General features: G+C 36.6%; 2 protein-coding genes across 3 annotated transcripts in view; one reads left to right on the top strand and one right to left on the bottom strand.

Annotated features, from left to right (window-relative positions):
• The first annotated feature begins 2,506 nt into the window (after positions 1-2,506).
• On the top strand, positions 2,507-5,850 carry MIXL1 (Mix paired-like homeobox). Its single transcript, XM_032466745.1, has 2 exons — positions 2,507-3,385; positions 4,627-5,850. The coding sequence occupies exons 1-2, from the start codon at positions 2,978-2,980 to the stop codon at positions 4,930-4,932; spliced, it is 714 nt and encodes a 237-aa protein (XP_032322636.1). The 5' UTR covers positions 2,507-2,977; the 3' UTR covers positions 4,933-5,850.
• Positions 5,851-8,520: 2,670 nt separating this feature from the next.
• The window catches only part of LIN9 (lin-9 DREAM MuvB core complex component), a 50,873-nt gene continuing 32,944 nt past the window's right edge, over positions 8,521-26,449 (bottom strand). For both annotated transcript variants that reach the window (XM_032466585.1, XM_032466586.1), the window contains 8 exons: positions 21,664-21,797; positions 20,131-20,250; positions 19,732-19,833; positions 16,594-16,674; positions 13,811-13,936; positions 10,928-11,107; positions 10,657-10,754; positions 8,521-10,002 (listed from right to left, as the gene is read on the bottom strand). In XM_032466585.1, coding sequence (XP_032322476.1) covers positions 9,897-10,002; positions 10,657-10,754; positions 10,928-11,107; positions 13,811-13,936; positions 16,594-16,674; positions 19,732-19,833; positions 20,131-20,250; positions 21,664-21,797 — 947 coding nt within the window. In that variant the 3' untranslated portion in view covers positions 8,521-9,896. The remainder of the gene's footprint in view (positions 10,003-10,656; positions 10,755-10,927; positions 11,108-13,810; positions 13,937-16,593; positions 16,675-19,731; positions 19,834-20,130; positions 20,251-21,663; positions 21,798-26,449) is intronic.

The raw sequence follows: 26,449 nt of genomic DNA, 5'->3' as shown, positions 1-26,449 counted from the left end.
ATTTTATAGGTGTCTGTCAAATAAGAGAGAAGCAGAAAATAACTTTAGAGTGAATGCACACATCAGAACTTCTGTAGAGATCCTGTAGAGGCTTGCATCTTGCTAATGTGAGTCAATGAAAATCCCAAGAGAACTGGGGACTCCATTACCACAGTGAAGTAGTTTATGGTTTCTTTCCGGATACATTATATTGTATTGTTTGCTTCAGATTTTTTAAAATTAGCTTTTTTTTTTTTTTTAAATTCAGGTTTCACCAGTTTTCCCACTACTGTCTTTTTTCTCTTCCAAGAGTCCATCCAACTCAGAATACCACATTGCATTTAGTCATCAAAAAACTCGGTTTTAAAAACGTACTTATAACAATAATACATGCACATGATTTAAAAAAATAATAAAGTAGCACCAAGGGACATAAAACAAGTCTCCCCCTCCAAATCACAACCCTGGGTTTCCACCGTCTCCTCATCGAGGTTATTTTTTAGGTAGATATAAGCCCACACCAATAAAACTTCATTTTAGAGCAAAAGGAGAAGGGGAAAGGGTGACATCTTATTTCAGTGTAGAAGACTGTAACACTACACTAACTCTAAGGAAAAATCATAAGAAGGTAACACTTGTTTAGTCAGTTTAAAGGATTATCAAGCTGTAAATTGAACACTGCAATTTCTTACCACCAGTTTAAAAGACAGAGAAAAGACTGGTTACAAGTTTAGATTCCTTCAGATCATCACCAGGCACTCCACTGGTCTCTGCAGGTCCATTTTCCACCGGCTGGGGCCCCTGACAAGTGAGCAGATAGCAGCAGAGGAATGAGGCTTGGACAAAGGACTCAGGGGATTTCCACACAGGCCAGAGAATTTGGATAACTCCTGACCCCTGGGCAGAGTTTCCGGGTTGCCAAGCCATCTCTGGCTGAGGTTTAACAAACCTCTGGTCTTCTTGCGTGCTCAGCCTCCTGGTCCCACAGCCATGGCTATGGAACTTGGGGTCTGCATGGATCCGGCTCCATCACCATTGCCTGTGACTGGGATCCCAATGGGCCTGAAAGAGAATCATCCCAAGACTGGAGAAGGGCAGGGGGCTTCCCCCTCCTCTGAGACTGACAGGGAACTCAGCAGGGGGCACAGGAGTCATGTCTGGAGGTCAGCTTGGCACAGTGGCTTTGGAGCCGTCTGGGCCTCACCTAGATTGTTGAGCATTTCTTGATCTGTAAAACTGTGCTAGAAATACATACTGCACAGGTACACATGTAAAGCACAGCGCAGCACAGCGACAATTCATAAGCAGTTTTTGAATTAATGAAAGAATGAAGGAGCATGGTAAATTAAGAGGGCCTGACCTTCCATTCCACACATCCTCTGCTTGGAAACTCTAATGACCTATCTAAGGAATAAGAGGAAGAGAGGAGGGAGGGAGAAAGAGAATGGAGTAAGGGTGGGGGTAGATGTTGGAGCAGGCTGTGAGAATGGTCAGACTGCCTACAAGAGCCTCAGAGACTGTGATGGGGTGGGGTGCGGAAGGGGCCTGGGACACAGACCCTGACACCCCACCCCCACAGGGAGAGAATCAAGCACCGGACTCCTCTTTGCTGCAGCCCCAAGAATCCTTTCTGCTTTGACACCTGGAGAATCCATCCAGAATGAAAATATTCAAGCTCTTCCTGAGGTTGTCTTGCAGCATTCTAGAATGGATAAAGACAGGTGGGGACTGTGGCCTGAAAGACCCTCCCATCATGGAGCCCCCTTTGAGTTCAGTGACAGTAAAAGGTCCTGGTGAATCAGGGCTCAGGTTCTGTGAGCAAGACAACCTCAGGGCTCAGGTTCTGTGTGCAAGACAACCTGAGCCTCTGAGCTCCTCTGCTGAGGATGTGCACTGTGGTGGAGCAGTCCCCATACCGGACCATGACTTTTCTCTTTCTATAAAGTGATTTCAGTGACATCCAATTCAGCAGACGTTCACTGAGTGTCTAGAGTGGTGTCTTATGCATAGTAGATGTACAAAACAGACACTCAACAGACTTTAATGACAGAAGTGGGTTCCTGCTGAGGCTTTATAATCTAGGAGGGAAGCAGGTACATAAACCATAACCACAGTACAAATCAGAATAAAATGGGAGTCTTAAATGAGGCCTAAAGGGCAGAGGCAAGAGGAAACTTCGTGGTGCCCCTTTCATCTCTTCCGTTCCTGCCAGATGGGTCCTGAGCACTATTGGGTATCTCCAGAAGGGATCGCGAGCCTGTATATAAATGAGCTCGGAAAGGCACACTGTCAATCCTGCTGTGTCTAGGGTACGCTTACTCCTAGGCCCACAGCGACATTCCAGACAAAAGGGTCTCCTCCCCTCCCAGCTGAGTTTACTGCCTCTCTTTGAGGTCCCTTTATCTGCACCCTCTCCTTCTGATTCCAGGACTTGTTAGGAAGCCTCGCGGAGGACAGGGGATGGGCTGTTTGACCAACCTGGTACAGGGTCTAGCACATAGCAGGGGGAGTAAATAAATACCTTTGATGACGACAGACAGGACGGCAGGCAAGGCTCACTGACCGGGCCATGGGAGAGATAGGCGGCCCCAGGACCTCGCCGCCCTGAGTGGGCGACCTGACCTCGGATGAGGGCGGTTCCGCCCGCACTCCGCCCACGCACTCGGGCCCTTCGGGGCTGCCCTCCCGGAGTAGACCTGCTCTGGGGGATGTTGATTGCGGTGGCGGTGGCGGTGGCGGGGCGGATGGACGGGGGAGGGGTCGGAGGGGGCCTGGGCCCAAGTTCACGCCTCCCTCCCTCCATCCCACGGGCAGCGGAAGCGATTATTCCCACCGGCGTCTGGCGGGGCGGGGGGCGGGCTCGCACCCCAAAGAGACACGGGCCTTCCTGCGTCCCGCCCTTTGATCGCGCCGCCACCCCAGGCCCCCTCCCTCGGTCCCGGGGCCCCTATAACTAGAGGCCCTGCCCCTCCCGGCGGCGCACTGGGGTCGGGCAGCGATGGCCACAGCGGAGTCCAGCCAGCTCCAGTTCGGGGAGAGCGCCGCGTCCCCCCTCTACCGGCCCGCCCACGCCGGCGGGGCGTTCCTGCCGCCCCCGAGCCCGGCCGCTCCCCTGCTCCCCTCGCGCCCCTCGGGCCTCGGCTCGGAGCGCGGCGCCCCGGCAGCCTTCGCGGGCTTTCTTGGGAGGGGTCCCGGGCCCGCCGCGCCTCCCCACGCCGGCCTGGGCCCGCCTGCGCCCCACAAAGGCGCGGCCGTCCCGTCGGCGTCGCAGCGCCGCAAGCGCACGTCGTTCAGCCCGGAGCAGCTGCAGCTGCTGGAGCTCGTCTTCCGCCGGACCATGTACCCGGACATCCACCTGCGCGAGCGCCTGGCCGCGCTCACCCTGCTCCCGGAATCCAGGATCCAGGTGAGCGGCCCGGTGCAGGCGGGCGCTTTCGCCGGTGCGCCCCAGAGTGGAGGCACAGGGAGCAGCAGCCAGGATTCCCAGGGCAACACCTCGGTGCCACGTACTTGACGTTGGGCAAATTACTTCCCTTGAAAGCCTCAGTGTGAAATCAGTACCTATTGCCCAGGGTGATTGAGGCTTAAATGAAATCATTCAGGCGCACGCTCAGTGACTTCTCTCTCTCACTGCCAAGTTTAATAAGGGACCCTCCTAGGAGACTAGCTGGTCTCTTGAAACGGTCAGAAAGTAAACCCTCAGCACGAAGATGATAGGAAGTATTTTCACACTTTTTCCTTAGAATAAGAGACAGACGAGGACAGATGAGTTGGTGTTTCTCCCTGGTATGAGAATGGTAGCTGAGACAGGGCAGGGCTGCCTCACCAGGTTGCCCTTGGGCCCCTAGGCCACTTTCTTGACAGGTATTGGGTCTGGAATTTGGGTTGGAAAGGATGTAGCATCTGGAGTATATGGCATTTCTTGTCACAGTTTGAAAAATCTAGTGCAAGGTATTGCCTAAAGTAATGTGGATCAGAATCCTGGAGCTAAGTGATGATGAGAATCTGGTCGTTTCTGCTTGTTAGTCTCCAGCACCTTGGTCCATGTCCAAGTGCAGGTTTAAGTAGGAGCCCTTAATGTAACACTGGGAAAGAGTGGACTTGTTTTTCTGCATCCTTGGTGGAATACATCTGTCAGTTTCAACAGCTGGCACAGAAATTTCCTAAGCAGGACACTCTTAGTATTTGCAGGGGAATAGTGAGCAAAAAAAATTTTATTCACAGAAGTGAATGAAGTCCACTGAACAAAATACCTCCTTAACTAATTTGACAAGGGAGTGCACTTTCAAAAACGGATTTTCCAAATTGTCTTTGTGCCCATCATCTTTAAGGAGAGTAGTGTTTTTTCCTAAAGTTCTAAGTGCTATTTCTGTGGCCTCATTTTTCATTGCAACTGTCCCTATATAAAGTATATATGTATATATTATAAAGTAAAGTATATAGGATTAGGTATTATTCTAATTTTGCTCCTGGGAATGGTGAGGCAGAGAAAGCCAGGTGCTTTGATTTTGTGAAGTGTTTTGTGAAAACCATAAGGTTCTGGAGCAGGGAGCCTGGGCATGTTAAACTGAAACTTACTATGAACTATGAAGGTAATAGGAGCATAAGGACTCCAACTGAAAGCAGTTTCTCTCTCCCTTCTTCCAGGTGTGGTTCCAGAACAGGCGCGCCAAGTCACGTCGTCAGAGCGGAAAATCCTTTCAATCTTCAGCCAGGCCGGAGCTTTTCCTCCACCACTCTGCTTGTGAAACTGAAGTGAAATATTTGAAGCCCCAGCAGCCTCTGGAGGCAGATGTGAACTGCCTGCCTGATCCCAACAGGGTTGGAGGGGGCATGTCTGACCCTAGCTCCCAAGGTCAGAATTTTGAAACCTATTCTCCTCTCTCTGAAGACATTGGTTCAAAGCTGGACTCATGGGAAGAACACATCTTTTCTGCCTTTGGTAACTCTTGAGGAATCTGGGAGAATTCAGGATAAGCTCAGAGGAACCATAACTGACAGCCAGGGAGATACACAGTAGAATACTGCCCTTTCTGGGTTCCATGTTAAGTTCACATCCATGTTAACCTTGGTAATGGTTTTGAGTTATCGCTCATCTGTGAAGATTTCGTCCTTCTTGCCCATGAACCTTTGCCTATAGCCTGTTCTTTCTTCGTAGGACACGCCCCTTAGGAGTTCTGGCCATTTATTTTTACTAGTGCATCTCCATATCTGTGCATTCATTTTGGTACACATACCTGCTCCTTACCAGTCCTGTTGCTATTTTTTGGATGGGTTATTTAAACTTATCTTCACAAGAACTCCTTGGTTCGACTCGGTTTCCCCATGTGCTTGACAGCTACTGTCTACATATGGTTCTTCCAAGGCTTGTAACCTTAAACTCATGCTAACCATGCTCCTTCAATCCTCATCCTATCACCCAGATTTACTACTTTTTAAATTTGGCTTTTCAGCTTTACACTTATTCGTAGCTCCGATGATTCTCTGTCCAGATTATTCAAGAGCCCCCTGCCTCAAGTTTCTCAACTTTCAAAAAACTACTCTCTTTAGAAATCTTTAGGAGCCTCCAATTGCTATAAAATTATAAAAACCTTTTGGTTACTCTTCCAGCTAATGGGCATCGATAGCCCACAGGACAGACATATCTTCTGAAGGTCACCCTTTCACAAAACATACCTGTCTCAGAGCCACTCTTCAAACAAATACCTCTCTATGTTTCAAAACACCCTACACCTCCCTCTCTCTGAAGGCTTTAATTATCTCTGATCCTGATTTTGTACCTGTTACTTCAATTACTCCAGCATTACCCTTAGCACTTGTCATTGTACTTCTGTGCAACTTTATTGTTATTAAATGTTTTCCACAAATGTTTCATTGTATGTCTATTTAAATGAGTTCCATCCTTTAGATAGCATTTAGTACAGTGCTTCATTCCATAATTGCTCAGTCCATATTATGTGGTCATGAAAAACATTTCTAAAAGTTTCTGCAAATACAGTTTATAGTCAGTAATTATCCTATCGGCAGGCCATTTTCCTGAGAAATTTAACTTGGTTAAGTCTATCCGGCTTGTTCAAAGTTTAATAACACAAGTCTTTTGGTTTCAGATTTCTCTTTCCTAATTTATGATAAGAATGTATGTAAATGACTGTTTCTAAGTTAGCCTGAGATAAATTATCGTTTTGCTATTTTGAAGGTTTTCAAACTCCTAAGGATAAAAGGAAACTGTATACAAGTTAACACAGGTGAGGGTTCTTTGTAAGCTGTGCTTTGGAGGCTCATGAGAAGCCATGGCCAGGGCTGGGGCTCACGTCTTGATGGTTATACTAGAAGATTCTGAGCTATGTTGAGTGTCTTAAAGATTATACATGCCAGTTACCCTAATTTTCATAGAGGTGTTAAATGGCTGGCAGTTTTCAGAGTAGCAAATCTACTGTTAAAAGCAACCAGGACATAGTTCAGGCTTTAGTAGCAGACTTGACTTCTGAACCCTTGAAAACTGTCTGAAATCAAAAATGAGACAATAAACAAACATTAGCTATTATTATTTTCAGTGCTTGCTATGTGCCAACCATCGTGCTCAGGGCCTATTGTTGGGGTGGCCAGGAGGTCTCACAGAGAGCTTTCTTTGCATTTAGACTTGTACATGGCCAAATGAGATGGTACACATTCACAACTGAGACATACAATACTTTAAACTTATGGTCCACTAAGGATCACATTTAAAAGAAAATCTTGTAATTAACTCATTAATGTTATTATTGCATTTACATTGTTATATTCTGTTTTCCCCAGTGAACAGTTTAAAAATCTACAGATATTTAAATCTTGTCATATTTTTTAATGTGGGATCCTCTAAGAGCAGTAGTCTGCACCACTCTCAAACTCTCTAGAGACCTTAACTGCTAAATGTGTTATAGGCATTATCTGTTTAATCCTCACAACTGCCATATAAGGTGGGGATTATTACCATTTCAAAGATTAAGAAATTTAAGTCGTGGTTCACAATCACAGAGCTAATAAATAGAGGCCAGGACTCAAACCCAGGACCAGCTCAGCCTCCGCTCATCCACCACCACATAACAAATGCTATATTGGCTTGGCCTTTTTAGACAGGACATAATGACAATGTGATAGGTTTAAAGGCAACTCCCGAATCAGAATTTCTACATCCAAGTGAGTCCTGTCTCATCCTTCAAAGAAATCATCATGAAGAACCATACTTTTACTTCAGTGACATTGTTACTTAAAGCCCTTTTGAAACTCTTATTTGCTCATTTGTTCCACAAATATTTGGTGCCTATAGGCACTTTATCAGGGCCTGGAAACAAAATGGTGAGCAAAACCAGAAATGGTCCCTCCAGCTATGGAGTAAAGAGGCCAGAATGGAGGCAAAAGAAGAAATGTAAAATTGCAAATGTGACAGAGTGCTGGAAGGAGAGGTACATAAAGACCTGGAGAATGATGTGTCATGGTCAAAGAAAGCTTCCCTGAGAAAATGATGCTGAAGGTAAGATCTGTAGGATGATCAGGAGTTACCAGGGTAAAAGGAGAGGGAACACACAGGGCATGGAGTGTACAAAAGGCCCTGTGGAGTAAGGAGTAGGATGGAGAAATTATAGGGGAGGCCAGATCATGCATGGCTGTGTAGGTCTTGTAAAAGAGTTCTGAATTGTCCTGAGAGCCATCAGACTTTAGATGGGGAGAACACAACCAGTTCCGCGCTTGAAGAGTATTGCTCTGGCTATGTTTGAGGACAGCTGAGTAGATACTGGGAGATAAGTGAGGAGATGACTGCTGTGTTCCAGGCTAGTGATGACGGCAGCTAGGTTGAGTACTGGAGGTGGAGATTCATGAATTCAAGAGAAAATTTAATAGGCAAGTTTTTGGGTAGATTCTCAATGGTAGCAAGTGAATCTGATTTTTGGAACTAACAGAGTAATTCAGAACCAAATCTACATAACACGTAGTGCATTTGCTTGCTCAATCTGGCTTTGATGCTTTTCATTAGAGCTCCAGCGTTAAGCAGTGGCAGCATCATTCAAATTAATGTACAGCTGACCGAAATGACTACTTAAAATTATATAGATTTCTTCCTCCTTAAACAGAAATAAAATTCAAATATATTCTTAAGCACAGTTCTTGCCATCAACACACGAAGACACTGAAAGATATGGACAGTGCTTATATATGTGCAAAACTGATTTAAGTGTGACAAGTTAGCCTTAAGCAATGTAGAAGAAAAAAATGTTAAAAATGCTTACCTAATTCTAGGAAGAATATATTTTTAAAAAGTCGATCTTTTTCTAGATCTATAGTAAGCCACGTAATTTACTTGCTTATTGTTTTCCACAGTAATTACTCAGAGATGGAAAAACAAAAACTCTAAAATAATACTGGATGGTATTGTAATTCAAAATGACTTGGTAATTAATCTGTACTGTTTCTCCTAAAAACATAATTTAGTGGAAATAAGTTTTTAAAACTTTTTAAATAGAAGGAATACTTATCAACTTGTATTAAATGAAAATGCAGATAATATTACTTTTCATAGATCAATTTATTTAGAATTACAAATATTAAGAATAAAAGATTTATGCATTTCTTAATTAACATAACAGTTTAGCTAAATATAAACTCTGCACTAAAGTTTTGCAGTGGCACAATACCAACAAAGAATATGGAAGCATTTTTAAACTATACAAAAATTTCAAATGGAAAATAATCTTGTTTCAGTTTATTATACATTAACATATAAAAAGTCTCATTTTATGAGACATCTAAAAGAATCAAAGCCACTTCTACAGCTATACCTTAAACTCCAAATCTGAAAACAATTTATTATATTTTGACTTTATAATATTCTATATTAAAACAGAGAAAATTCCAAATACATACTTTTTACAAGATTAACATTTTAGGCAGGGTTTTCCTTAAAAAACCAAAAACCAAAAAAACCCCACAACCAAATACAAACCTTTTTTCTCCATTTCCTAGCACTGGCTATTATATTTGTTTTCCTTATAAAATCTTTTTACTTTATAAATCGTGTACTGTTGGATTTTAACCAGTAATCTGGTTCAAAAGTTGTGCAAATAAACAAAAAATATGAAAATAGTGTGTTATCAGTCTTTTTTTTTTTTAAATAAATCTCATAACAATAGCACTTTTTGCCCTGAATTGACGGGAGAAGACATGCCAAATCCACTTGCTGAAATTAAGCATTTTGTAGTAATGTTTCTTTCCTGCTCCTTCATTTTCTTTCAACAGACAAACAACAAAGGTTTCTTTTATAAATTATGATAAATTAAAATATTTATTATTATAAAATGATCTATAAAACCATGTCACATTGCAAGTATATATCACATATACTTGTGAAGTCCATATTTCCCATCTATATTCCAGTGGCTTCCTTAAAATGAGGACTTCCCATAACTCATGATGTTATCTTTTGAAGACTGAGGTGGTGATCAACTAGATGAACTGGAGTTGTAATTTTTGGATGAAATTTCCACACTGCCATGCATAATGCACAAAAAGACCATGTTTCTTCATGTTCTCCACTGCAGCAGTTGTCTGCATGGGTTGGGTTGAATTCATGCACGTTAAAAAAAAAAGGTCAACATATTCTTCCGTGAAATTATGTTCAGACATTTTCAGTTAAAAATACTTGCTAATAAACATATGTAACATAAGCAGTGCTACTGCGGCTGAATAATAAAAGAAAAATAAATTTAATGCTGGTCAGCAATGCTGGTTTAAGAAGCAGTACAGTATTTTAAAATGCCTTATTTGGAAATTTAAATTTCCCTTGTTTTCCAGCAGTTAGGTTATTTGGTGTTGGAAGCCTATATAAAGGAAAAGAACTTCTCAAAAACAATGTCCTATGCAGTTGGAATAATTAATTCTTCTACTCAGTCTCTGTTGGTGTTATTTGCTGCAAAGGCATGTAAGTTTCCCATCTGGCTCAGGCCGCTCTGAATATGTGCAACATGAATTTCTACATTATTCTGAAAGCAACTAAAGAAAAAAGAAACATGGTTAACTACTGTACTTCACAAAATTAATAAAAACAATTTTAAAAAAAGCTGAATTTTAGTTAGGAGACAGTGAAGATAATGACTCCAGGTAAGTAATCTGCTTACATTTGCTGTAATTCTATTTCAGTAGTAACTTAAAAAAGTATGCTTAAAAGAAGCCACCGGGATACTGGAAAAAGACGACAAATCTTTCTTTTACTGGGAAGTCTTCTAAGTTGAACCTCCATGCTAAACTCAAACCTAAATATTATATGTCTTCTGATTCCTTTATATAAAAAAACCATGTGAAATTTCCATTCTATTAACAGACTGGATGTAACTGAGAAGCTAGTTTACACTTTACTTAAAGGATAAAAAAATCATATGACTAGTTCATAAACATGCAAAATTCTTAAAGCTTGTACTAGAAATCACTATGAATTTAATATAAAAATGATTAGATAAACGTTTATACTGTATAGCACAAGAAACTATATTCAATATCTTGTAGTAACCTAAAATGAAAAAAATATGAAAAGAAATATATGTATGTATATGTATGATTGAATTATTATGCTGTACATCAGAAGTTGACACACTATAAACTGACTATACTTCAATAAAAAAAATGATTAGAGTACATCTAATAAATTACCTGATATTAGAAGCATCTATTGTACTCTTGATATCATTTAATGAATCTGTAAGTGATTTAAATTCAAAGGAATTCAGGTCTCCTCCTTCTGCTAGACACTAAAGGAAAAAAAATTTCAAAATTTATTAAATTATAGTTCAAACAGACAAGAAAAAAAACCTGCTCTAATATATGGGTTATAATTTTCTAGCAACAAATTAGCACATTTGTTTAGGTGTCAAAATTAAGAAAATATTTTAATATTTTCTCTGAAAAGTTCTCTGAAATTTACCTTAATTTGTAACAAAATAGCTGTAAGCCTAGAGATTAAGTCTGTCAGATTCTCATTTTCAACACAGGGCTGTCCTGTTGAGGAATTTGCATGCCGAACTATTTCCTGTGCTTCCTCCTCACACCTTCGTCTCATATCTGTTGGCTGATCTGCAGGCTGGAGCCCTTGGTCTGGAGCAAGCTGAAAACAGATGATCGAAATGTAAGATGTAGATTCATAAGGCCATGACAACTTCTGTGTATTTGTGCCCTGTTTTCAGATTTGTATTTTTATAAAACTAGCATTTATAACAAAAATGATGCTTACACTTACCTTAGAAGTTTTTTCTCCTCTAACAACTTTTTTTTCTGACTTGTTTTATATATTTGGTAACTTTTAATTTTGATATAATGTCAAACTTCTAAAAAAGAATAGAACATAAAAGCCCTTGATAACCTTTTACCCAGATTCACTAACGGCTTACGGTTAACTGTTTGACTTGACATTTGGTTTTTCTCTCTTCGTATATATGTAATATTTCCCGCTTAACTATTTGAGAGTATGTTGCAAACACTGTGCCTCTTTACCCCCGAACCTCCAGTCTGTATTTCCTAAGTCCAAGGATATTCTCTTACATAACCATAGTGCAATGACAGTAATCAGAAAATTTAGTACTGAAAGAACACCATTTTCTAACAGTCTAAATTCAGATTTCATCAATGGTCCCAATAATGCCTTACACATAGCTATTTTTTCCCCCTGAATACATTTGGTTGTCATGTCTCTCTAGTCTCTTTTATTCTGGAACAGTTTCTCAGTTTTTCATGACCTTGATATTTTTGAAGAGTACCAGCCAATTATTTTGCATAATATCCCTCAATTTGGGTTTGTCTGTTTCCTCTTGATTAGACTGAGGTTATACATCTTTGGCAGGAACACCACAAAAGTGATGTTGAGTTCTTCTCGGTGTGTCATGATTAGGAGGCACATGATGTTTATCTGTCCCACTCACTACTGCATCTTTGATCACTTGCTTAAGGCAGCTATGCACCCCTAATCATCACAAGAGAGCTTCCTCGATCATTCTTAGAGCAGCACAGCACTCCACTGTGGGGTATGCCGTTAGTTATTTAGTCGATTCCCTACGTGTGGGTATTTAGGTTTTTTCTAATATTTTGTAATTATCAGTAACACTACAATGAATAACCTTATCCTCTAACACTTAAAATTTTTAACTGAAGTGTACATAAATATATAAAGTATACACATCATAAAGTGTATGGGTTAATGAATTTTCTGAAATCAAACATGCCTGAAAGATCTCTAGATTAAGGAACAGAACATTACCAGTTCCTCAGAGGCCTAATGCCATTTTCCACTGTAATACTCCAAAGGTAACCATCAGCCTGACTTGTAGCATCATATATTAACTCTTGCTGACCTCTGAGCTTTACATAAATGGAATCAGGCACTATATATTGTGTTTGACTTAACCTGTTCAATATTTACATGTTCTCATATGAACAAATATGTTCACATATTTCTGAGTTCATCTGTGGTGGTGTGTGTTGTTGAGTTTATTCATTCTCATTGCTAAGAATTCCACTGTACGTTATACGACAGCTGACTGGTTCATTCTAGTACTGATGGGTATTTGGGCAATTTCTGACTTTTTGGCTATAATGAACAATGATGCTGTGTACATTCTAGTCTATGTCTTTTGGTAAATACACATTCACATGCGTTTGGTATATACTTAGAAGTAGAACTGCTTAGTCATAGTGTTCTCTCTGATATGCTCTTATTTTAAAATCAGTATTGTACTTCCATAAGAGCTTTGTGAAAATGAAATCATTTTACTCCATTAGGAAACGAGCCTATCATATATGGCCTTGTGTACATATGAGATATAGAAAGACATGAGCAACCCACTTCAGCATGTATTAACACCTTTTTTATGTCCTCTTAAACTGCTTGGTTTGCACTTCTTGTGGATGGTTGCTAGTCCAGGGGGAGAAATCTATCTGCTAGGACAACACTTATGTTGCTATGTAGGTAAGTGACAATTACCAGGAAAATGAAAATAAATGACAATGGATGGCTAAAGGAACAAGCAAAATATAACAGTTTAGTTAGAGGTTATCACAGTTAATTTCTCTCTGGTCAAGTGGATTGATAACATCACCTATGGCAGATCATTGGGACTCAACTACGAGGCTAGTATCATAAAAAGCTAACTGTTTAAGAATTTCGTATTACAAATAGAGGTGGCTTTACTGGAAACATACAACCTCTAAGAATGCAAATGTAGGAACATTCTAAACTCAGCTCAGTCATTTAATTCTTACCTTGTAGTACGAAACTCCTATTTTAGATGAAAATGTTGAACCACCTTCATATATATAATTATATGTGCATGATAATGATAATTCACAAACAACCCTATAGTCTATGTGATTGAAGGTCAAGAATCTATAGTTCTAATGTAAAGTTTAAAAAGGAGGAAACAAAATTATATACACAGCATGATCATAACTTTGTGAGAAAAACCCTGTATGTTAAAAAAAAGATTAGGAGGAAATAAGCCAAAATATAGTCTTTGGGGTAGTGGAATTAAGAGCAATTATTTTTCTGGATTTTTCTAAATTTTTGGAGAGCTATATCATTTGTAATTCAAACAAACAAAAAACTAACAGAACTGACAGCTCACTGTGTATATAGCACTCTTCAGTGCTGATGCTGTAAGGAATAAAAATATATGCATAAAATACAGTTCTGTTAAAGGATCCTATAAAGATATTGGCTTAGTTTGGATTTTCTAAAATGAGATGTTAACAGTATTAAGCTTTAAATAAAAGAGTAGAGGGCACAGCCCTTCTAGGGAAATTCATACAAATTACCTACCTCATAGCAGTACTGTTGAACTTTATGCAAAACTTTATTTAGATCCTTGTTCAGCTGTTCAAGCTCTAGAACAATTGTTGCATATCTCCGCTGAAATTCAATGCCAATGGGCATGGAATATGATTTCTGAGAAGAAAAATAATTCAGATTATGATGAAGTTTCTTTTTAGCAATGCAATTTCAATTATTTAATAGGATATCTGACTTATTCAAAATAAACTAAAGGTTATTAAAACTACTCAATGTTATACTTCTTAGATGTGATAATGGTATGATTATTATTTACGCAGTCTTTAATATACAGTAATTCCCATGTATATGTATATGTATGCCTTGCTCATATGCTTGTGTATGTGTGTGTATGTGTATGCAAGGGTATATATATAGAACGACTGTACCATGATTTATCTAACCAGTCTTCTTTACATGGACATATTGTTTCCTTTTTTTTTTTTTTTGCTATTACAAACAATGCTACAATAAACACTCTTACATGCACACCTTTGTGCATATACATGATTAATTCTCCAGAATGATGCTCTAGAAGTGGAATTGCTGGCTCATCAATTTAGCCAAGCTACCTTCTAGAAAGGCTTCAGTAAATTATATTTCCACCTATAGTGTATGAGTGTGCCCACTTCTCCAGACATTCACTAAAGCTTTATTTGAAATATTTACAAATCTAATGGGAGGACTAGTCTGAAAAGGAATAGAAGATGGGAGAGGTATAAGTTGTCTTCAAATATTTTAACAGTTAACCACACATAAGATGTTAATACTTTCAGAGGGGTAAAACTAGGACCAATTGAGTCAACATAAAGAACTAACAATGAGTTGGGCTGCTTTTTTCTTCAGTTTTGGGAAGTTTTCTTCTATCATTGTTTTGATAACTCCCTTTCCTCCATTTTCTCCGTGCTGTCCTTCTGGGTATCCTACTGGACCTTTTGGATCTTTTAGGATTGGTCTTGTGTCTCTCGTAATTTTTCTCTCATATTTTCCATTTCTGATTTACAGTCATACATTCTAGGATCTTCAACTTTTTCTTAACCTTCTATTGAAAATATTAAGAAAAATTTTAGAATAGAAAATACATTTGCATGGTTTAAAATTTTAAGTCTCCCTCTAAACTCAGCTCCCTTGCTGCTTGCTCACTTTTTTCTCTTCAGAAGCAACCAATATTATCAAGTTTCTTCAGCATCTTTCCAGAGAGTCTCTATATATTCAAGGAAAAATATGCTTATCTTTCCCCTCTCCTAACCCCACTACTATTTAAACAAATAGGAACATACTTACATATTCAGCACTTTGCTTTTCTCAGTAGACTATATATCCTAAGGACTGTTCTATATCAAATTTTACAAAAATTGTTTGTTTAGAGTTGCACAGTGTTACACTGTAGAATTTGTTACAAATGTAACCAATTCCTTACTGTTGGACATTCAGGTTGTTTCCAGTCTTTAGGTACTGCAAACTGTGCTGCAATGCGTACCTGTGTATTCATTTTGGACAAGGGCAAATACCTCTGAAGGGGAAGTTCCAAGAAGTGCAACTGTTATATCAAAGGGCTTGTGCATTTTTAATTTTAATAGATACTGCCAAAACGCCCTTCACAGAATAGGTACTAATTTATTTGTAAGACTGCCTATTTCTCCACATTCTCACTAATAATGTTTTATTACAACATTTTATTTTTGCCAGTCATGATAAAAAGTAGGATGTTGGTGTATTTTTAATCATGTGAATTCTTTTAATTGTGATTGACTTTGTTCACCCTTTCACATATTCAACAGTCATTTGTATTTTTTTCTATGAACTGTCTATTCACATTCTTTCCTGTCTTCTGGGTGATCTTTATCTTATTCCTTGAGGGAAAATTTTGTATATAAAAGAAATCAGTCTTTCGTGATATGAATTGCAAAATATTTCCTCAACTTTTTGTCTTTTGATTTTACTTACATGGTGATTCCTATCATGCAGAAATTTTTTATTTTTATGCAGGTAAATTTATCAATCTTTTCTGACCTCTGGATTTTGTGTCATGCTTAGAAAGTTTCGGTATTCTTTAAATCTATGAGCTCTTTTTGGTTCTTTGATTGCTTCTTTTAATAGCATTCTATTTATGTGCTTTGTCCCCAAGTCCAGTCACCAAGCTCTCCCTTACTTTCATACTTCCCTACAACAATTTTCAATTAATTGGGGATGGTACTTGAGATGAAATCTAGTCCCCATCCTATAAACACATAGCAAATTACAACTTTCAATACAATTAAAAAACTTTCTTAGTGAATATTTTCTACATTAAAAAAAAGTCTGGTAATTCTCTCCTATGAATAAAATTGACTCTCATATTTTTATACTCATTAGATTAATAAAATAGGATATAAACTGTCAAGATAACCTCACAATACCAGCTTATATATTTCCTGATTTACTTATTTTGAATCACTTAAATAACCTCTGCTAATATGGCTTCCTTAGTCAGAGGCACCAATGCTAGGGATTCTACACTCAATGCAAACTGTCAAAGAACGTAATATGGATCTATCAATCCTATTCAACTGTACAGTCAATGGCATAATGAGGTCTGGGGTAATGAACTGCGCTGCATTGTTAATTTACTTAGCATGTGTTCAGTATAACAAGAGATAGAGCAAATCAGGACTTTAAAATAGTATTTTTCTCAAGGTTTTCTTCCATAAAATATTGAAAAATCCTTAGATATAGAAGTCCTCACCATTTTAAAATGAGACAAGCAAACAAAGAAAAAACAAAAAAATCCTTACCAATTTTTCTGCTTCTGTGTTCATTTCCCTTAATTTCTTGATATGTTCTTTTTTAATCATGAGAATTTTTGATAATCTAGTCTATAGACAAAGAAGAGATGTTTTGGAATAAACAGAGGCACTTAAGTATATTAGATAGACATCAAATTTCTAATTTTTCACCGAGATATTTTAGCAGATTTTAGTGTTTCAATATAAACATAGCAGAGACATTTTATTTTATGTCTGATTGGCATAGAGGAAGATATTGTAAAATCCACTGTAACTAAGACATGTCAAAAGGACTAGGGAGTCAACTTGAATAGGCTTTAACTGGTCCAAAATGAAACAATTTGTAGGTTAATCACAAAAATAACTACAATGGATTGAAGCACAAATATGTTAAAATCCATGAGTTCATACTGATACTTAAAATTAACCACTACTGAAGAATACTAGTGCCCACACTCATAAACTGAAAAACAAAGAACCAAGCATTTATCTTGCCTTTCCTACACAAACTATACCATTAGGCAACGAGATAACAGATTAAAGGTTTTCTTTATAGAACTATTTCAGCTAATAAACAAAGAATGATAGAACAAGATTACCACCATTTTGCAATCCTAATGAATATATGGATCTAGGCATTCATAATTAGCAGCAGCTAACATTATATTAAAAAAGAAATAAAATAATACGGGTATTCTATCAGAACACAAAACCACCCATAATAGTAGTCACATAAAAACAAGTAAACCGGCCAAATAAAAAACCCGAATCATAGCAAACCTTTATATTCAATGAGCAATTTATATGAAATACAAAAGACAGAAGAACCTGTTGGATGATATCACAAGGATTCAGTCAGCAAAATCCAGACTGTAGGAGCCTCTATGGACAAATAGCCCAGTTTCTTTAACAAATAGTTAAAAGGGGAAAAGAGCAGTCAATATATTTAAGAGACAACTTGAAAACTAGATGCTGACTGGATATTCGATGATATTAAGACTTTTTTGCTAACTTTTTAGATGTAATAATAATATTATAGTTATGTCTCTTAAAAAAAAAAGGGCCCTTACCCCTTAAAGAAATATAACAAAATATTTACAGATAAATGATATGATGTCTGATATTTGCTTCCAAATAATACAAAACAGAGAAAGTGGGTGGGAGTATAGATGAAATAGAACTGGCCAGGAGTTGTTGGTAACTGTTACAGCTAGACAATGGGTACATAGAGGTGCATTACACAACTTTGTGTGCTTTAATATGTGTTAAATTTTTGATAATTAAAAAAAGTCTAAAAACTTGACCTAAGTTGACACAGGTAGAGGAAGGGCCTGGTGAGATATGTTACATACTTGTTTACCCAGACCCTTATTAGTAGGTCCAGAGCTCTTGACTGGTTTCCTTTCTCCTCTAGTTGTTGGAGTTTATGTAAATTTGTGTGATTCTTTAAAGTTAGAAGTAGTAAAAGATGGGATGAAGGCAACAGTCTCTCTGCCATTTTTGGTTTCTCTTTCAGTTTTGTGTTGCTTGATTGTTTTTGATAGAAAATCATGCTGTTTCCTTTTAATTCTTTTCAAAATTGAGTCCTCTCTCAGAAGTGGGTCAGTCTTTTTAGATTCCTCGAAATCCCTAATCCAGGAAATAAAAAATTCCCTCAAAAAGAAAATTCATTATAAACTATGAATTATGAAATTGTCCCGAAAATGTTTATTTTGCTATAAGAAAAAAAATAGGAACAGAAAAAGATAAAAACATATCCATCTATCTCAAAGCTTAATATTAATAAAAGCAAACCTGAGTTTCATAAAACTTTACATATTACAAGAGACAAGTACATGAAAGGACTTTTGCTTTACTGCTTTTACCTAGATAGCTTAAAATAACGAAAGTACAGTTTTAAAACTAGCTTTACACGTAGACTTTTGAAGTTAAAATTAACCACTGCAAGCAAACATATAAGCATCAATAAAAATATCAATATTTCAGAAATAGTGCATTAATACTTAGCTTCTGACTCCCTCTGCTGGTGGACCTCTCTGCACCCCCCTCACCTCGCCTTCTCCCTCACCTCTATTTCTCCAAATGTGACACATTAGCTCTGTTTTTAGTTCCACTATTTAAAAAAAAAAGAATGTCTTTAAAAAACAAGTGTCCTATTTGTAAAAATGATAAGCCTTGGCTCTTTTCATATTTTTAACTTTTCATATAAAGACATCTTCTCTACCTTTGGAAGCCAAAAGGTATAATTCTGTATTCCAAGGATGATTAACAACATATAACTCAGGAATACAAAATGCTATACACATACACACAAATGACAATATTTTCCTTAAAATAAAATTAATTGTAAAAGGTAATACTGTGAATATTTTAATGTGATTATGTTATAAACATTTTTATTTATACTCTATCCCAAGCCAAGCAGTTTCTCTTTTCAAGAAGAAAAAGAAAGAAAAAAAAAAAGAGAAAAAGAAAAAAGAAGAAAAGAAAAGAAAAAAGAAAAAAAGGAAAAGAAAAGAAACAAATCAAATATTATTAGACTCTAATTCAAACTAAGTATTTTATTTAATCGAATTCTCAAAACAAAATAGCTTATTATATTCTTAAGAGTCAGGCTATTAAAGAAAATTGGCCTATATAACAATTCTACACTTGTTTCAATTTAGATTTAGATTTCTTTGTGTCTAATCACTAAGTACTTAGCAAAAGAATAGCTATGTCTAGTCTCAAAAAAGAAATAAAGTTCCTAACCAGAGAGCTGGTCAACACATTATATATTGTGGAGGTGACAGATAAAGGCAGGATGTACTGAGGTTACTAAATAAAAGCCTTTATACTTATATAATTTAGTAACAGCTAACCATTTAGAGTTTCACAGAGCATATGCTAGAATGTTAGAGTCCTTACCACAGGAAAATAATAAGAACTAAACCCAAGAAAAGCCCAACAAAAAAGACCTCTAAGTCTTTTTTGGCTGTTATATCATATTTTCGATCTTTGTTGGAAATAACAGAGTTCTTAAAACCAACACAATTATTTTTAAAAAGTGTAAAAATATTTGGTCCTAGAAAAATCTTCAAATTTAATAACACAAAAGACATTGAGTTGTTTAATAAAAACTGGCAAAACAGCCAGAGCAATTCTTACCACTTGGATAAGGAATTCTACTGGAAAACCACCTAACGTTTCAGTGTCAGAGCCAGAAATTTTACTTCTCCAAGGTGACTGTCCTAATAAGGGATCATTATCCTATGGGAATAAAAGGGAGTCATTTAAACATTGTTGAAAAGAAAGTATCTTATTTTTAAATAAAGAGCAAATGCTATTATCATTAATAATCTATTAAAAATCCTACAAAAAGGAAAATATTTCCAGAGTTGAAGCAACTATTTTATTTCATTAACTGTGTATTTTATTTACTATTGGACAATTCAAAATAATGTGGGCACCTCCTGAAGTTACTGTAATAGATGTATATTTCATAAGAACATAGTTTACATTCATAATAATCATTTAAGTTACTGATATTTAAAAAATATTACTTACTGTAATTGGTGACTGGAGAGGAGGCGTATAATGTAACCGTGGTGGAGTCATAAAAAATCGAGAAGGCCGCTGTTTTTGTCCAAAGGCAGCAATTGGCATTGTCTCATGAGGCTCATTACTCTTTGGGAAAAGAGAACAGTCCCCAAGACTTAAAGAACTTTACCAATCATTTTAGCTTTATAAAAATCATATTTTGGTTTAAATGTAGACTAGTTTATATGCTATGATTTATCATAAAATATATTAACCTACAAAGATCAAAGGGCTAGAACTTACGTCAGAGTATAAATACTACTTGGCTACTAAGAGGCTGAACCCACAACATAGAAGAAAATGATCTATGAAAGAAAGAACAGTGCTCTATGGCCACCCTTGGTTGTCTCTGTGTTAAAGATTATCTGAATTTTACTCACTGTAATTAAAGTCAATTCTTATTTAGCCAGGGAGAAATGTTTGGGTGATCACATAAAGGAAATTACATTAATGAAACAGAAAAGTAATTTTCCTCTTTAGAAAAAGGAGGTTTAAGGATTTCATCCTTTAATGAAAAAACTTGATTGGTGTACTTTGCTCTGTATTTAGTCCAAATTTTCTTTCTCCCCTACTCCTCCCTAAAAATATGTTTGAAAAGGATACCCTTTCAATAAACAGAGAGTCACAGTTTTTAAAAAAGTATAGATCAGAAAAGGAAGATTCCTCAGTTATGCACTAAGAAGATAAAGAAATTTTGATTTTTAATTGTAAGTTCACAATCCTTAAAAATCAAGTTTATAATAAAGAAATAAAAAAGGGAGGCTAAATGTGAACAACTTAATTTCCATAATGCTTAGAGGCAAACAATTCTGTTATAAAAAGTTCATTATTCATTTAAAAAACTTTATTAGAGATTATATTTAGCCTTTATATTTTAACTTATTAGAAAGGTATATAATTTCCATGACATTGCTAAATCAAGCATGATGATGAAACAGTGGTCCAGCAGTTTAATGGATTCTATCAGAAGTTCAAAAGATCTGTGTTTGAGTCTCAACCCGGCAAGAATCCAGCTGGAAAGCCTTGAATAAATTACCTAATGTACCTAGGTCACAGTTTCATCATGCAAAAAGTGGGGTTATTACCATCCACCCTACATATTCTGAGGATAAAACAGGAACATTTAAAAACATAGATTTGGAAGTTCAAGATGTTACTTCCTACTTTTAAAGTCACTTTGCAAAAGGACTATACAAACAGCTGAACTGAAAGTGTGTGTAGCTCATTCCCCAAGATTACTTAGTCAGGAGTGATCAGTTCTGTCACCCTAAAGCTTGGTGCAGGTAAGGTACAATGAAGGGATGCTAGCTTCCAGAAAATGTGGAAGACTTAAGTATAGTTCTGCTCCAGGGGTCTAGTAGGTAGGGCTGGGAACCCCTAAAGACCTCTTCCTCTGTGACTTGAATTCTTGATTCTATCATAAAATACAACCCCTAAGAAAATTCTATAAGATATATTTAATAGGCGTAAAACACACCTGTATTATGAAATAATACTTACAAGAACTTCATAGTCAGGGATAGTATGAGTTCCAAGTCCTGCCCTTTCAAAAGTCACCCTATAAGTAGCATTAAGAGTATCCACAGCATCTATTTGTCCAGTGAACAGACCATCATGAACACCACGTAATCGTGCTGAGAAAAGAAACAAAAAGGCATTATGATGTTTGGGAGATACAAAGAATTGTCAAATACAAAACTGCACCAAGCATGTAATTTAAAATGGAGAAAAGTACAGTACAGTTGTCCTTATAGTTTCAAAAAAAGCATGCACTTTATTGTAGGTTTAGAGGAAGGATAAAAAAAATTTTAAAACAAAACTATAAGTGGTGATTCCTAATTTGATATATGAATGAAATCATTTATCTACCAAATTTAGGGGAAAGTATTTAAAAATCATTGCTTTAAAATCTGAATTGCCAAAAAAAAAAAAAAAAAGCTCAACCAAGGAACTTTGGTTGTTATACTCATGAAAGAAATACTAGTAGTTCAACTGATAAAAAGAAAAAAGGGTGCTAGGCAGAAAGGATATAGTAGGCTTGAGGCTGCTATCCCCCGAAAGCATTACATATAAAGGCTGGCTTCCAGGAACATAAGAATTTTTATAGTGTACCCACCATTCTCATGCTAATAAAGGTACTGTGCATAGACTGTTTGTGCACACTGTGGTTTATGATGGTTATCTGCTTTCTGATTCCTGTATGCAACCAGCCCCATATAAAAAACCTTGGGCACTGAGTCTCTAATGAGTTTCCCTGGTAGGCAACATTTCAGAAGTGCTGTTATAACTTGCTGCTGAAGTAATTTGCAAGTCTTGTGTGACACTATAGGGAGGGGACTCTTAGAAGCTTGCACCTGTTTTCCTCTGGACTTTGGTCCCATGTACTTTTCCCTTTGCTTATTTTGCTTTGTATCTTTTTCCATAATAAGCCATGGCTGTGAGTACAACTATTTGCCAAGTACTGAGTCTTTCTAGTGAATCACCAAACCAAACCTGTGGGTGGTCTTGGGAACCCCTCACACAAATGAATTCTTGTGTCACTATTAGTTAAATCCAGTAACATCAGGAAAACCCAAGCAAACATCCATCATGAGCGAAAAATATAAGAACATTAGCATTTAAGGCATTAAACTAGGCAAAATGATATTTTATACAGATAAAAATTATAATACATGATATTTTAATAGAACACAAATATTCAGTGCACAACTGTTTAAAAGAATCAACTGTTAAAAACACAATTGTAGAAGACAAAAATATCATTGTCAGTCTTTGACAGATCACATAGGGGAAAAGTAAACAGGTACACAGGGGAAGATATGAGAAATAAAGCTGAATAAATAAACATAAATATAAAAAAAAGATCTCCAGTTATGGCAATGTGAAGAGGTGGTGATTCTTTTCTGCAAGAGACTTACATAAACTGTGCAAGACTGTCAAAGACAACCATTTCAAGGTATTGTAAATGGACCAAATGCAGAAAACAATAAAGAAATTATTATTGTGCCCTAGCCACAGCAATCAGGTAAGAAAAAGAAATAAAAGGTATCCAAAGTGAAAGAGAAGAGGTAAAATTGTCATCATATGAGGATGACATGATACTATACATAGAAAACCCTAAAGACTCCACACAAAAACTACTAGAACTGACCAATGAATTTAGCAGAAGACAAGATTAACATACAGAAAATCTGTTGCATTTCTTTGCACCAACAATGAAATACCAGAAAGGGAAAGTAAAAAAAAAACCTCTTTTTAAAATCATATCAAACCAAACAAAGTAGAATAAAAATCAAATCAAGTCAAATCAAATCACATCAAAACAAAACAAAGCAAAGCAAAACAAAACAAAAAACCTAGGAATAAACCTGACCGTGGAGGTGAAAGACTTAGATGCTGAGAACTAAAAAATATTGATAAAGAAACTGAAAATGACTTAAAGAAATGGAAAGATATTCCATGCTCTTGGATTAGAACAATTAACATTGTTAAAATGGTCATACAACCCAAAGCAATCTACAGATTTAATGCAATCCCTTATCAAATTACCCATGACATTTTTCAAAGAACTAGAACAAATAATCCTAAAATTTATATGGAACCATAAAAGACCATGAATTGCTAAAGCAATCCTGAGGAAAAAGAACAAAGATAACCCTCCCAGACTTCAAACAAAACTACAGTAATCAAAACAGTGTGTTAACTGGCACAAAAACAGACATATGGATCAATGCAACAGAATTAAGAGGCCAGAAATAAATCCATGCACCTATGGTCAATTAATCTTCAACAAAGGAGGCAAGAATATACAACGGGGAAAAGACAGTCTCTTCAGCAAGAGGTACTGGGAAAGCTGGACCACCTTATATAAATCAATGAAGATAGAACATTCCCTCACACCATACACAAAAATAAACTCAAAATGGCTTAAAGACTTATATATAAAACATAACACCACAAAACTCCTAGAGGAGAGTATAGGCAAAACATTCTTTGACATAAATCGTAGCAATGTTTTCTTAGGCCAATCTCCCAAGGCAAAAGAAAGAAAAGCAAAAATAAATAAATGGGACCTAATCAAACTTATAATCTTTGAACAACAAAGGAAACCACCAACAGAATAAAAAGATAACCTACTGACTGGAAGAAAATATTTGCAAATGATGTGACTAACAAGGGCTTAATTTCCAAAATACACAAATAGTTTATACAGCTCAATATCAAACAAACAAACAATCAAAAAATGGGCAGAAGCTCTAAATAGACATTTCTCCAAAGAAGACACAGAGATGGCCAAGAGGCACATAAAGAAATGCTCAACATCGCTAATTATTAGAAAAATGCAGTATCAATTGTTATCAGTGAAATATCACCTCACATTGGTCAGCATGGCCATCATCAAAAAGTCTACAAATAATAAATGCTTGAGAGGGTGTAGAGAAAAGGGAACCCTCCTACACTGTTGGTGGGAATGTAAGCTGGTGCTGCCACTATGGAGAACAGTATAGAGGTTCCTCAAAAAACTAAAAGTAGAGTTACCATAGGATGCAGCAATCATATGCCTGGGCATATATCCAAAGAAAACTCTAATTCGAAATGATACACGCACCCCAATGTTCATAGCAGCACTATTTACAATAGCCAAGACATGGAAATGACCTAAATGTCCACTGACAGATGACTGGATAAAGAAGATACTGTGTATATATACACAATAGAATACTACTCAGCCATAAAAAAGAATAAAACAATGCCATTCGCAGCAACATGGATGGACCTGGAGATCGTCATTCTAAGTGAAGTAAGCCAGAAAGAGAAAAACTGCATATATTACTTATACGTGGAATCTAAAAAAAAGGACGCAAATGAAGTTATCTACAAAACAGAAACATACTCACAGACACAGAGAACACACTTACGGTTACCAGGGGTTAAAAGAGGTGGGAAGGGATAAATTGGGAATTCAAAATTCACACCTCTTGGGGAGTGATGGAAATGTTAGCTATCTTGACTGTGGTGGTGGTTTCATTGGTGTATACATCTATCAAAATTCATCAAATTGTACATCTGAAGTATGTATAGTTTACTGTACAGGTATCATAACAATAAAAGTGTTAAAAAACAATTAAAATAAAACATATGTAAGATTTTCTTCTGACACAAGTATTTAAACATGTAAAAAGTTCCCTCTAAATACTGCTTTAGCTGCACCTTACAAATATTTATATGTTGTATATTTATTATCTTTTAATTTAAAATATTTGCTATTTTCCCTTGAGATTTCTCTTTTTACTTATGAATTATTTAGGAGTATGATGTTTTATTCCCAAATACTTGGGTGTTTTCAGAGATCTTACTGTTTTAATTTCTAATTAAATTCTATTGTGCTCAGAGAAATTCTCTATATTCTTTTAAACTTCATTGACATTTATTAATAGGCCCACATATGATCTATCTTGACAAACAAAGCCTGAGCATGTGCAAAGAATATGTATTCTGCAGCTCTGGGGTGCAGTGTTCTAAAAATATCAATTAGATCATCATGATTAGTAGTGCTGTTCTAGTCTCTATATTTGTACTGATTTTTTTCCCCCTTTTCTCAATTACTGGTAGAGAGCTGTTAAAATCTAAAACTTTGTTGGTTTGTATATTTCTTCCTTTAGTTGTCTTAGTTTTTGCTTTAAGTATTCTGAACTTCTGTTATTAGGGGCCTACTAATAAATATATATTAGGATTGTTGTGTTTTTCTGATGAAGTGACTTTTTGATCATTATCAAGTATCTCCTCTCTCTGGTAATCTATTTTGTCTAAGGTTAACATAGACACTTCAACTTCCTATGGTTAATATTTGATTAGCTTATCTTTTTCATCCTTTTGCTTTTAGCCTATCTGTGATTTTATATTTTAAGTACAACTATTGAAGAGAGTTGACCCTTGAACAATGTTGGGGTTAGGAGAGTCAATCCCCCGGGCAGCTGAAATCCATGTATAACTTTTAACTCAAAAGTATAACCCAAACCTTAACTACTAATTGCCCACTGTTGACTTTAAGCCTTATTGATAATAAACAATTAACACATATTTTTATGTTACATGTACTACACGCTGTGTTCTTATAATAAAGTAAACTAGAGATAAAAATATTAAGAAAATTAAAAGAAGAAAATACATTTATAGTACTGTACTGTATTTACTGATACCATAAGTTTACTTCATCTGTTTACATGATGAATCGTGTCACAGTAGCTATATCAATATTGTCTTATATGATACAAAACACTTTACA

Source organism: Camelus ferus, chromosome 23 (assembly GCF_009834535.1).
Source record: "Camelus ferus isolate YT-003-E chromosome 23, BCGSAC_Cfer_1.0, whole genome shotgun sequence".
Lineage (NCBI taxonomy): Eukaryota > Metazoa > Chordata > Mammalia > Artiodactyla > Camelidae > Camelus > Camelus ferus.
Note: the sequence above shows the minus strand (reverse complement) of the source record. Positions and strands in the feature narration are given on the sequence as shown.

Bases quoted from the DNA above. Each gene is read 5' to 3' on its own strand.
- MIXL1 (XM_032466745.1), top strand. From the start codon at position 2,978: ATGGCCACAGCGGAGTCCAGCCAGCTCCAGTTCGGGGAGAGCGCCGCG. The intron at 3,386-4,626 runs GTGAGCGGCCCG...CCCTTCTTCCAG, and splicing joins TCCCGGAATCCAGGATCCAG to GTGTGGTTCCAGAACAGGCG.